Source organism: Phacochoerus africanus, chromosome X, assembly GCF_016906955.1.
Source record: "Phacochoerus africanus isolate WHEZ1 chromosome X, ROS_Pafr_v1, whole genome shotgun sequence".
Lineage (NCBI taxonomy): Eukaryota > Metazoa > Chordata > Mammalia > Artiodactyla > Suidae > Phacochoerus > Phacochoerus africanus.
In genome coordinates, this window is record NC_062560.1 from 14279183 (window position 1) to 14292938 (window position 13756).

At 43.3% G+C, this 13756-nt stretch overlaps 1 protein-coding gene across 1 annotated transcript in view; it reads right to left on the reverse strand.

The window, feature by feature from the left end:
* VEGFD (vascular endothelial growth factor D) overlaps positions 1-13756 on the reverse strand; it is a 41283-nt gene that overhangs the window by 19070 nt on the left and 8457 nt on the right. Inside the window, exon 2 of the mRNA XM_047765433.1 lies at positions 1370-1580. Within this exon, the coding sequence (XP_047621389.1) occupies positions 1370-1580 (211 nt within the window). The remainder of the gene's footprint in view (positions 1-1369; positions 1581-13756) is intronic.

Here is a 13756-nt window from a genome sequence, read left to right on the forward strand (position 1 = left end):
AAAAAAAAAAAAAGGAAGAAAATGAAGATATCACTATAGAGAACAAAAAGAATGATTTTGGCTCAGCGGTCAATTTGAATTATGCAGTAGAAATAATCCGATACCAGGCAGTCATATGTTAATTAAATATAAAATGCTAGATCATCAACACAATGGTAGCTTCTTATGCTGTTTTGATATGTAATCAAAAAAGCTAAATGCTGCAGAGTTCCCCGGTGGTCTAGTGATTAAGAATCAGCGCTTTCACCACTGAGATGAACTGAGATCCCACATCAAGCCAAATGCTGTGGCCAAAAAAAAAAAAAAAACCCAATCAACCAAACAAAAAAAAGCTAAATGCCTAACTGGAGGCCACACAACCATATTTGGCAAGCATTTCATTCATTATGGCATAGAACACATCGATAATGGTTATCTTATAAAGAACTTCCAAACCAAACGACTAGGGAATAGTCATTCCTTTTATTTCAAATTGTGGTATTTTCAAATCCAGAGTAGAGATTCTTTTGTCCAAAGAATTTTCCCCTCCATTACTCTCCTAGTAATACCAGTATGCATTATTCCGACTCTGCTTTTAACTTCTACTTTTCATTTCTACTTAAAAAAAAAAAAAATCTCAAGATTTTGAAGACAGAAAAGCTATACCTGATCTTTGGGTTTTTATCCATGTATGTATGGCCATACAATACTCCTTGTTAATGAATATTCGGATTGATCGATCGATTAATTGATTGGTGCCTGAGAGGTGAGGAAGTTTCTGGGGCCAGGGATCCAGGGATCGAACTTGCACCACAGCAGAGACCCAAGCCGCAGCAGCGACAATGCTGGATCCTTAATCACTAGACCTCCAGAGGACTCCCAGGCTGCTTTATTTTTTAAGCAAACTCAATTACTTTTTTTCTATTAAGAACAATCTGGGAGCTCCCACTGTGGTACAGCAGAGACGAATCCAATTAGAATTCACGAGGATGCAGGTTGGATCCCTGGCCTCGCTTAGTGGATGAGGGATTCGGCTTTGCCCCGAGCTGTGGTGTAGGTCGCAGATGCGGCTCTTATCCCACGTTGCCGGCAGGTGTAGCTCTGATTCAACCCCTAGACTGACAGGTGTAGCTCTGATTCAACCCCTAGACTGTGAACCTCCATATGCCGTGGGTTCGGCCCTAAAAAGATAAAATCAATCATTTTGATTTTATTTCTTTGTGGCGTAAACACAGGAAACCAGGATGCTCCAGCAACACCAAAGCTATGAAATCAACGACCCCCTTTTCTTCTCCCTGACGAGTGCCTGTCCTACTCAAACTTTTAGAAGAAGCTGGTGCATTTGGTACGGACAAAGGGCAAGGATTGGCCTCCACACATACACACCTACCTTTCAGTGTCTCAATGTCATAGAAAGTGGCCGCAAACCTGGTGGCGCGGTGGGATGCTGAGCGAGAGTCTGCACTCGCCAGACTTTTGACCTTCAGTCGGCATCTCCACAGCTTCCAGTCCTCGAAGTGTGTGATCTGCAGCAGCTCCTCCAAACCCGAAGCCGCCCTAATCTGCTGCTCAGATCGTTCCAACATCGACCGCGATGCCCGCTTAAAGCCAAACAGAAATCCTGGTTTAAAAGCAAGTTACTCAAAAGAAGAGAATGTATATAGGTGTGTAAGCTACTTTCCTGTACAAAGGAAATTAGTACAACATTGCAAATCAACTATATTGTAATACAATATATATTAAAATTTTTTTTAATTTAAAAAAGCAAGTTCCTTAAGTTCTAGTTTGTCTTAATAATGTGCATTGCTAATGCTTACGACTGTAAGTAGAGCTAAAAAGAAATTAGATTATTCACATGGACATGGGTACCCAGGAAAAATAACATCCAGTGTTTTTTTGTTTTTGTTTTTTTTTTTAGTGGCTGAACCCAGGGCATATGGAGGTGCCCCGGCCAGGGACTGAATCTGAGCCACAGCTGTGACCTATGCCATAGCTGCAGCAATGCCAGATCCTTTAACCCAGGTGCCGGGCCAGGGATCAAACCTGCACTTCTGCAACAACCCAAGCCACTGCAGTTGGGTTTTTAACCCACTGTGCCACAGTGGGAACTCCTGAATGGCGAACTTTTAAATGATCCATCCGCATCCTAACCCCCAGAACCTGTAAATACAACGTTCTTTGGGAAAAGGATCTTTGTAGCTGTCATGAAGTTAACATCTTGAGATGAGGTCATCCTGGGTTATCCAAGTGGGTCTTAAATACAAAGACAAGCATCCTTATAAAAGATAGAAGAAGGGAAGACAGACACAGCGGAGAAGGATTTGTGAAGATGGAGATGGAGACTGAAATAATGCAGCCACAAGCCAGGGTCACCTGAAGCCACCAGAAGGTGGAAGACAAAGGAATGATTTGTTCCAAGAGCCGCTTGTGGGCAGATGGCTCTGCTGACACTTTCATTCTGCAAGTGGATTCCAGAACTATGAGAAAATAAACTTCTGTTGTCTTATCCCACAGCAACAATTTCTGTTGGTAATTCAGTATGTCAGCCACTGGAAAGTAATATAGATGTTTAAATCATACTATTTTGTGACAGGAGCCAATGACAATTGTTTCCATCTGTTATTTATTTGAGACACTGACCCACAAAGTCTTGGGGATCCTACCTACAGTCACACAGATTTTAAAACCCTGATAACCTGAACTTGCTGACTTTCAACGCTCTGAACTTTTTCTTTTTAAGCCAGTTTACTGTTTCAAAGACATGATTTTTTTTTTCCTGAGAAAATATACTTTTAGAGGTTTTTTGTTTTTTGTTTTTTTCTATTTGCCTTTTTTTTTTTTTTTTTTTGCCACGGCATGTAGCTGCTTGATGTAGGATCTCAGCTCCCAGACCAGAGATTGAACTTGGGCCCCAGGGGTGAAAGTGCTAAATCCTAACTACTAGACCGCCAGGGAACGCCCCATTTCTAGAGTTTATGTTGAAAATTTGCTTTCCACACAGTGGCACAAACTGTACTGGCTGATATGCCACATGGATTTATGAGGAAAAAAATACCTGGCCATAAAAGATTTTCAGTATGTAGCCAAACTCTTCGAAATTAGGGGCTTGGTTATATAACGACACATGCATACTATGAATACTATGTGATCATCAAAACCAACAATATGGATGTATATTGGGACAATGAATTGAGCTCCTCCCTGGAATATGCTGGAGAAACGAAAAGGTATGGCTAGGGACCTGGATTTTCTCTGGTTACTGGGTTTAGGTTTTGTTGTGTGGTTTGCATACGCGCACTGAGGATGGTTTTTTAGAGCTGGGGTGAGGGAGGGGAGGGAGGGAAGGGTCGGTATGGCTGCAGGATGGTGCTGGGAGAGGAAGGTGGAGGGAGAGGTGAAAGTCAGCTGCCTGCCATGGGGGAGGGGCAGTAGGGTCAAACAAGCTGAGCCTGGGACTTGCAGGAAGCTTGACCTTGGCTGGCGTGATGGACGTCCTCCTCCTCTGCTGCCCCTCAAAAACTTCAGTTAAATCTGCATCAATCATCAGCGATTTGGAAGTGGGATTTTTTTTTTTTAAGATATGATGATGGATACTGGGAGTGGTCCAGAAGTGGATGCTCAGAAAAGCAACTGTGGTCCCAGCCATGTGTGATAGCTATGCTACCTCTTAAAAATTATTTGTGTGTAATCTACATCATATATACATACATATAGGTAACCACTGTTTAAGCGTATGTACCAAATTTATATATATATATATATGTGTGTGTAATATCTGGAGGAATATACAAACAATGGTTAATTCTCTAGATCAAGGGTTGTCATACTAAAGGCCCCCTGACCTAACTCAGTCTGCTGCCTGCCTGTTTTTTGCTTTTTTTTTTTTTTTTTTTTTTTTGCTTTTTAGGTCTGCAACCCCGGCATAGGGAAGTTCCCAGGCTAGTGGTTGAATCAGAGCTGCCGCTGCCGGCCTACACCACAGCCACAGCAACACAGGACTGAGCCGTGTCTTCAACCTACACCACAGCTCACGGCAATGCCGGATCCCTGACCCACTGAGCAAGGCCAGGAACCAAACCCACATCCTCATGGATGCTAGTTGGATTTGCTTCTGCTGTGCCACAGTGGGAACTCTGTGGCTGTCTGTTTTTATAAATTTTTATTGGAACACAGCCATGTCCATTCATTTACATATCGTCTATGACTGCCTTTATTCTATGATGGGAGAGTTGAGAAAATGCAATAGAGACACCAGTTTCAATCTGAGGCCACTCATCTTTTTTTTTTTTTCTTTTCAAAAAAATTCTTTCTCAGTCACTGTAGTTTTCATTATTCCATGTATATATTGTCTCTATTCTTCCTGTCGAAGAGTTACATATATATTGGAGCCTTTTCATGATCTTACATGTGCTTTCCATATTTTTCCCCCTCCATCTGTTTTTAATGTGTGACAGATAAATTAAATGGTTCCTCTTCTCAATCACCATTTCTTCAGTTGTGTGAGTCTAGAGTTTAAGTTTTTAATTTTGGTTACCATATTTCTAATTTCAAATATGTCTGCTTCATTATCCTTCCCATCTGCTTTTTGTTTCATTTCCTCATTTTTCTTTCTTTCTTTCCTTTTTTTTTTTTGGTCTTTTGAGGGCTGCATATGCTAGTTCCCAGGCGAGGGGTCGAATTAGAGCTGTAGTCACCAGCCTATGCCACAGCCACAGCAATACCAGATCCGAGCCTGCGACCTACACCACAGCTCACGGCAACGTCAGATCCTTAACCCACTGAGCGAGGCCAGGGATTGAACCTGTGTCCTCATGGTTACTAGTCAGATTCATTTCTGCTGAGCCACAACAGGAACTCCTCATTTCTCATTTTTATTTTGTGCATATGATTCCTTTATCTCTTTAAAGGTCCTAAATACATGTCAGCATTTCTTCAAGTTGCTTTATATTTTAACTTCATATTTATAATTTGTTTCCTGATTATTCTTTTTATTGGTTTTCTCAGTAATAACTGCCTCTATGTGCTTTCAAGTTTTGGTTAGTAGTTTTACCTTCATCAAGCAATTCATTTTTCTTTATCACCATTCTTTCATCACCATTTGAAGGTTTCTGGTTGCCCCCCCTGACTCCCAGGGCCCTGAATCCAGAAACCTGTTGAATATTTATGACTCAAGGATCAGCTTAGCTCAAGTCCTGGGTGCAAGGAAGTATCTGCCTTCTCCTCTGGCCCTAGGTAAGCAGTTTCATAGAAGACACAGCCCCGGGTCTTTCATGGCTCTGATGTGTTGCATTCACGGTGCTCATTACCCACGGGAGCTGAACTCTTGGTGGCCTCCACCTTCCAGACTCAATGTCCATCCATTCTGCAACTTCAGCTTTGCAGATTTTTTAAAAAATTGTTTTTTGACATCTCACTGACATATAATGTGGTATAAGTCTAAGGTAGACGACATGTTCATTTCTCTCTCTCTTTTTTTTTTTTTTGGCTTTTCTGGGGCTGCTCCCGCAGCATATGGAGGTTCCCAGGCTAGGGGTCGAATCAGAGCTGTAGCCACCAGCCTACACCAGAGCCACAGCAACGCGGGATCCGAGCAAGCCGTGTCTGCAACCTACACCACACACAGCTCACGGCAATGCCGGATCCTTAACCCACTGAGCAAGGCCAGGGATCGAACCCGCAACCTCATGGTTCCTAGTCGGATTCGTTAACCACTGCACCACGACGGGAACTCCAACATGTTCATTTCTTCAGCTTCATGTTTTTGGTAGCATTTCTGCAAATGTTTGCCATCTACAGATGTTTCCCACCCTTTGATCACTTTTCCATTTTATCTATCATTACGGACTTTAAACCATTTCAAGATGTGAATTTAGAAGGTCATCTTGCTTGGAAGTCCGGCTGCGGCGGGGGGCGGGGTGTGTGTGCGTGTGTACGTTTTTAAGAAAGGTGGGAAAATCTTGAACGTGTTTACGAGCTGAAGGAAAGAGCCACCAGAGAGGAACAAGTGGAACAGATGCAGGAGAGAAGGCAGGGACTGAGAGGGGTTGGGGTGATGTAAGTTTGAATCAAGGTAATTTTCCAGGAACACCAAGCACAGGAAGCTTGAAGAACATAGACAAGGTTTGTGGAACAGGCATCCAATTTAAGGATCATGCCACAGCTGCTTTGCCTAAGAAATCTGGGGCTGAAATGGAATAATTACCAATCTCTCTAGCAATGCTGACATTCAATGATGCACCATCAAGGCTCATTTTTCAATCGTTTCTCTTTTCACGATTATTCATGAATAATCTCTTCCAGTTGGATGGTATAACTACTTCCTAGTCAATCTGCTCTTCGGAATAAAATTTTGTTACAACACTGTTTCCCCACGAAAATAATGAAAACAATCAAATAACTTTTGGCAACGTTTTAAAAATTGTACTTGACCAAGAGGATTTCTATTTACTGAGGCAAATTTCATTCAATACCCTCTATAACTACAGAATGATAAGGCTTCCTAGCTCTTACAGGTTTCAATTCAATCTCAGAAATGTTTTTAAACTATTCAACCATGAGAGCTCAGGAGGAAATATTCAAACCCATGGATTGAATTAAAGCCACTGAACAGCTCATATGACTTACCTCATCATACAAAATGAAGTGTTTACTCAAGTGCGAGTTATTTAAACATACTTAAAGCATCGTAATTTAAAATCTAGTTTGAAACAACTGAGAAATTGCTGATACTTATTTTGCCTTTACAAGTGGAGGTACTGAAAATTCAGAATAGACATAAACCTGACAACTAATTCATTAAGGGGGGGGGCGGGATATGTTTATACATTTATAAAGGATCAAGAATGGGTGTTTATTTCCAAGAGACTTTCTGCACTGGTTGATTCTTGTATAATTAATTTTATCTTATCTGCTTGGGCAAGATAAACATTAAAATTAAAAAGCATAACTATAGCCCCCCCATACATATTTAAACCGTTGATTTCAATGGTTTTAACCACCAAACATTCGCCAAGTCAGTGGCTCATAATTTCTTCGTAGTTTCTAATAGAAATGCTAATCAAAACTAAAATAATTAGAAAGCAGTCAGCAAGAGGAAGGAAGTGGAGCAGGGCTTAGATCTCTGCTTTTTGTTTCAGCAACATCTTTTCGTGTGCCTGTGGTTATTAATCCAAGACTGTTAGCAATTGCACTCCTAAATAACAAATCACTCTCTGCCGTCCTGGCTATACCACAAGCCAGTTTCTAAATTGTGAGGCTTAAGGTCTTTGTAACAAGATTTTACCATTGTTTAAATGGATCCTGCTTTCTCCGGTACAATATGAAAGATAGCCACTTCTCCTTTTGTTCATTTCTAGGTTCACACGGGGAGAACTCCGTAGCTCAAGCCCAGGCAGTAATCTAGGCCAAGTGTGACTAAGATGGCAGGCGAGATATTTGGACAAGTATGGTGGCTGGGTTTGTAGGAGGAATTTGGAAGAGGCCACATCATGGGGAAATCAAAGAATCCTCACAATCTGAACTCTCAACTTCCATGCCCTCTTCCTCCAAAAAATATCTAGTCAAGTAACACATTCAAAGAATGAACCAAAGGCATCATTTGGAAATATCAAGGAGCTCTAGTGAAAAAAAAAACAAAAACAAAAAAACAAACAGACAACAGCAGGAGGTTCACTTTGGTGGGGCACAGAGCAGGTCTGAGAGTGAGAGAGCTGGCAAACAAAATTAGAAAGAGAGGCTGGTGCAATGAGGTACCACTTCACATTCACTGGGAGGGCCGTAGTCAGGAAGACATCAAATGTGGGGTATGCCGAGCAATGGGGACCCTTTTCCATTGTGGATGGGATTGTAAAATGGTGCTGTCACTTTGGACAAGGGTTCGGCAGATCCTTAAAAAGTTCCATATAATCTCACCATATGACCAACCAATTCCACTTCCAGTAATTACTCAAGAGATAGAAAACTGATTGATTATTGGGTGCCTGGGGCTGAGAGGGGGAATGAGGGTTAAATTGTAAAAGGACACAAGGATCATGGCTGCACCACTGAGTAAGTCTGCTAAACATCACTGAATTACCTAAAACAGGTGAATGGGTAACTTTTATAACAGGTAACTTGTATATCGATACAATTGTTTCAAACCAAAAGAGGAAGGATTGGACACTTAAAGGCCAGGCTACTTGTCTCCAGTTCAGGAGACAATGGAAAACATCGGCGAGGGCAAGAGTGGAATACCACTGGGCACCCGTTTCATTGGTTTGCTCTTCTGTTCATTCCTTCCGGCTTTGGCCTTAGTCCATGCGGTTCCCTCTGCTAGGAAAACCCTCCACTCTGTCTACCTAAACCTTTTGCAGCCAGGTATTACCCTCTAAGGGAAACCTCCCCCACAACTCCCACCCCTGCCAATTCCAGTTCCTCAGGCACACGTGGATTCCTAGCACCCCATCCTCCTTCTCCCCAGGACTTAACACCACTGACACCAATGAGTTATTGACGTCATTTGCTTAATGCTTGTCTTTCCCAATGGGTCACGAGGGCCACTGGAGACGTAATAATACATCTTATTTATGTAGCAACAGAAAGAGCTATAAATTAGGACTTTGGGATCAACACATACACACTACTAGATGTAAAATAGATAATCAGCAAGGACCTACTGTATAGCACAGGGAACTCTACTCAGTATTTTGTAATAATGATAAGGGAAAAGAATCTGAAAAAGATTATCTAGCTACGTATCTCTCTACATAGATATATACACTCACACACATATATCTCTGAGTGCCTGTGCTGTACACCTGAAACTAATGCATTACTATAATAAAATCAACTACAATAAAAAGAGTTAAGAGCTAAATCTTTATTAAATGTCTGAATAAATAAACTGATTCATCAGATGGAACGGAAAAATTAATCCTGAGCTTATGCATTTATTCAAACTGCATCACTTATTTTTCAAGGATCTTCCTTCTGAGCGACCGCCTTCCAGATCCAAATCAAATGCTTCTTTTTTCACCAAGCTTTCTACGATGTCCCTAACTTGGACTATATTTTTAAGGAGCACATTGCATTTATCTTACTAGACAGTGACCTCCTTAAGGGTAGAATATGTGTCAGGCTCATCTTGTTACATAATAAGCACTTAATCCAAACCTGATGAAGGGGTTTTTTCTTTTTTTTGGCTTTTTAGGGCTGCACCCATGGCATATGCAGGTTCCCAGGCTAGGGGGTCTAATCGGAGCTGTTGCTGCCGGCCTACACCACAGCCACAGCAACTCGGGATCCTAGCCGCATCTGCGACCTACATCACAGCTCAGGGCACCGCCAGATCCTTAACCCACCAAGAAAGACCAGGGATCGAACTTGTGTCCTCATGGGTACTAGGCGGGTTCATTACAGCTGAGCCACTATGGGAACTCCTAGGATGGTGCCTTTCTAACAAGTGCCCAGGTGAGGGTGATCCTGTTGCCTGGTGGACCACACTTTAAGAAGTAAGGATTTGTAGCAGAGCTTCTCAATCTTGGCATCACCTTGAACCTGCCTGGGAAGAAGCCTCAAATAAACACTGATGCTTGGAACCCACCCTCAGAGATTCTCAGTTTACGGGTCTGGGCTACACCTCTGTCATCAGGATTTTTAAACACTTCTCAAGCGGTTACTAGTTTTAGGGGACAATGGGGGAGAGATATACAGGAATTCTCTATGCTACCTTTGCTAATTTTCTGTAAATCTAAAATTACTTCAAGATAAAAAGTATCTTTGGGGCTTCCTGTTGTGGCTCAGTGGATTCAGAACCCGACTAGTATTCACGAAGTTGTGGGTTCAATCCCTGACCTCACTCAGTGGGTTAAAGGATCCAGCATTGCCACGAGTGGTGGCTCAGACACCATGTTGCTGTGGCTGTGGTGTAGGCTGGCAGCTGTAGCTCTGATTTGACCCCTAGCCTGGGAACTTCCCTATGCTGCAGGTGCGGCCCTAAAAAGAGAAAAACTTAAAAAAAAAAAAAAAGATAAAAAGTGTCTTTAAAAAGAATCTTCCCAAGCAATTTTCATGAGAAACACTGGTCTTGGGGGTGGTGCAGGCTGCTTTAAGTTCAAAGACCTGGGTGTACAAGGCCACCGAGTAGGTGGAATAAATGGAATAAATGGAATATGCGTGCTGAGAAATAGTCTTATTCTTTAAACTCCTTGAGTTATATCTTGGATTCAAAACATTTGGATGAATATCGTGCTGAACTAGATTTTTTTTTTTTAGGGCCACACCACGGCATAGGGATGTTCCCAGGCTAAGGGGCGAATCAGAGCTGCAGCTGCTGGCCTACACCACAGCCCACAGCAACGCCAGATCCTTAACCCACTGAGCAAGGCCAGGAATCGTATCCACATCCTCGAGGAGACTATGTCACGTTCTTAACCCACTGAGCCGCAACGGGAACTCCTAAATTTTTTTTAGTACAGTTGATTTACAATGTTCTGTCAATTTCTGCTGTACAGCAAAATGACCCAGTTATACATACATATACATTCCTTTTCTCACATTATCTTCTATCATGTTCTATCACAAGTGATTGGATAGAGTTCCCTGTGCTGTACAGCAGGACCTCACTGCCTATCTATTCTAAAGGTAACAGTTTGCATGTACTAACCCCAAACTCCCAGTTCATCCCACCGCCTCAGATTCAAGACCAACATTGCTGTTCTGCAGGCTAAAGAGCACGAGGAACTCAGCTGCCTCATGTGAGGGCATCCTAGGTGACAGGAAAAAACAAAAAAACAAAAAACAAAAAACAACAACTGCTGCTCAGTTCTCAAGAAGCCAAAGCAACCCATCTGTCCAAAACAGAATTAAAAAGAACAGGTTCTGCTTTCACTTACTGCAATTCAACATAGAACAAAAAATTCTAATCCTTTCACACGGCGGTCTAGAAGATATCTGAAGGAGAATAGAGATAAGACCATCAACACAGTGCCAAGGACAAGGAGCGTGGCTCCGGGGTACACAGCGGTTTCAGCCTGGCTCTGAGCTGTCAGAGCTGCAGCGAGGAATTTCTGAGTGGGGACCCTGACTACTTTCCTCAAAGAGTTGCAAGAAGCATTTCTGTGGCCACTCCAGTCCCAGGCTCTGAAGGAGCCTCCTGGTCTAGATATGAAAAAGGAGACCAGCTTTGCAAAATTCCCCACCAAACCTCGCGAGAACTGTGGGTCTAAGACTATGTTTCCAAGCCTTTTCGAAACTGTCGGGGCGATTCGGTCGGACTGCGTTGGCGAGTTGTCTTCAGGAAGGTTAGTGATAAGGGGGTGGGGCCAAGAGAATTTGCATATTTGGAAGAGCCGGAAGCTGCGGAGGAAACACAATTCACGCAGCTTTCCCTAGATTTGTTTCGGGATTTACAAGGGTTGCCTGGGGGGCCCAGTCCTCTTGTCACTGGGAACCGGTCAGTGATTTCCCTTGGCAGTGCATCTGGGGAGGTGGATCAGGTTGCAAAACAGAGGATCCCATCCTCCCCCACCTCTTAGCAACTTCTGTTTCACTGGAAAAGCACTTTGCATGTCATCTTTAGTTTGATGTTTAAAGGCTGAACCAAAAGCACCAAATGTTTCCTGGTGTGGGGGCCGAGTTGCACGGTCACGTTTTCAGCTGTACACAGATATTGCTGCCCCGCCCCTCCCTCTCCCTTTTGCACACTCCCGCCTGTCAAGGAAACCACCTCAGCCATGTTAGACTCATGAAGCCCAACTGAACTTTTGTGACTTGGCCTCCTGAAACTCTCCGGTGGAAATTACATTTCTGCCTGATACCAGAAACCACTCTGTGGTCCAGACAGATGGCTGATGGGAGCGTGGAAGGCATGGATTAGAATTATTCAAAACTGGCTTTGAGTGGTAGAACATTCTGGAAAATGTGTTGGTGGTTTCTTATGACGTTCAACAGACATTCACCATACCACCCAGCAGTCCTACTCCTGGGAATTAAACCTTGAGCGGCGAGGACTTGGGTTCACCCAAAAACCCTGACATGAATGTTTATACTAGCTTTCTTCGCAATAGCTAAAAAACTGACAGCAACTTTTATGTCATTCAATCTGAGTGACTGGTTAGGCAAACCAGGCTACATCCATCTCATGGAATACCACTCAACCAGGAAAAAGAATGGACGGCTGGTAGGCACAGCAACTTGGGTGGTTCTCAAAGACACTGGGAGTGAAAGAAGCCAGTCTCACTGTATGATTCCATCCATAACAGTCTCAAAAAACCAGAACGATAGTGTTGGAGAACAGAGCAGAGGTTGGGAAGAAGTGTGACTATAGAAGGGGAGCATAAGTGAATTTTCTGTGTATCCTGATTATGGCGGTGGTTACACAAATTTGTGTTAAAATTCATAGAACTGCACATCAGAAGGGAAAAATGTTGGCATTCTCTTGTGGCATGGCGGCTTAAGGATTTGGCGTTGTCACTGCAGTGGCTTGGGTCACTGCTGGGGCGTGGGTTCAATCCCTGGCCCGGGAACTTCTGCATGCTGTGGGTGCAGCCAATAAAAAGGAAGGGGAAAAATGTTAATTTTATTAATCTAAAAAAAATAAAGTAAGCTCGTTTGAATCCAGGCACTGCTCCTTTTTAGCTCTCTGACTCAGGGTCAATTATCTGATTTCCTCAAGCCATAGTTTCCTCATTTAAGAAGGCAACGCTAATAACACTCACCTCACCAAGGTGAGGTGGAGGTGGCCCAAAGTCATGCGTGGGAAAGGGGCAGATACAGAGGAAGCACTCAATCATGTTCATTTCCTCTCTTCCCTCTCTCAGGGGTGGGGCATCTGGTCCTCTGTTGGGGTGTAGAGGTGTCTTATGGCCTTTGATTTCCTTTAGCAACCAGAGAAGGGAGTTTGCAAAGAACAAGATGTGGCAACTTCAACCACAGTAAATACAAATTAAAAGGAGAAAAACTGGAGCTCCCGTCGTGGCGCAGTGGTTAACGAATCCGACTAGGAACCATGAGGTTGCGGGTTCGGTCCCTGGCCTTGCTCAGTGGGTTAAGGATCCAGCGTTGCCGTGAGCTGTGGTGTAGGTAGCAGACGCGGCTCGGATCCCGCGTTGCTGTGGCTCTGGCGTAGGCCGGTGGCTACAGCTTCAATTAGACCCCTAGCCTGGGAACCTCCATATGCCGCGGGAGCGGCCCAAGAAATAGCAACAACAACAACAACAACAACAACAAAAAGACAAAAAAAAGGAGAAAAACTTATCCAGGGGAAATCAAGGACAAACTTTTTTTTTAAACATCCCTTGGAGGTATTTTCAGATGAAAGGTCAATTTTAAAGCACCTGCCCAGGCTTTACATATGTCTCTGGATGGGTGAAGAAAAAAAAAAAAAAACCCACTTTTAGAACTTTGTGTTTTGTCGTTAGGGTCCAGCCTTCCCCAGAGGCAGATGGTACCTAATAGGATGGGCCATGCCAACTGAGAGGAGGGAGGAGAATGCCTGTTTGCTGATAATGACCTACGGCGGGGCAGTGAGGGCCTGGTGCTGCTGCTCTGAAATCCAGAAACCTGGCCATTTGGGGGCCCCCATGAGACCGGTGGCTCTTTTACTCATGCAGTTCTATATTTAAATGCATATATATGAGAAATCCAGGGTGTCTAATTGAACTTAGACAAAGGAAAGGAACTACAGATGCAGAGGAAATGTGTGTGTGTGTGTGTGCATTTGTGTGAGTGTGTGTGTATAGCTGTCTGGGTACCGTAGGGGATACTAGTGCACTAAGAGGCCTGGGAGCTCCACATCCTC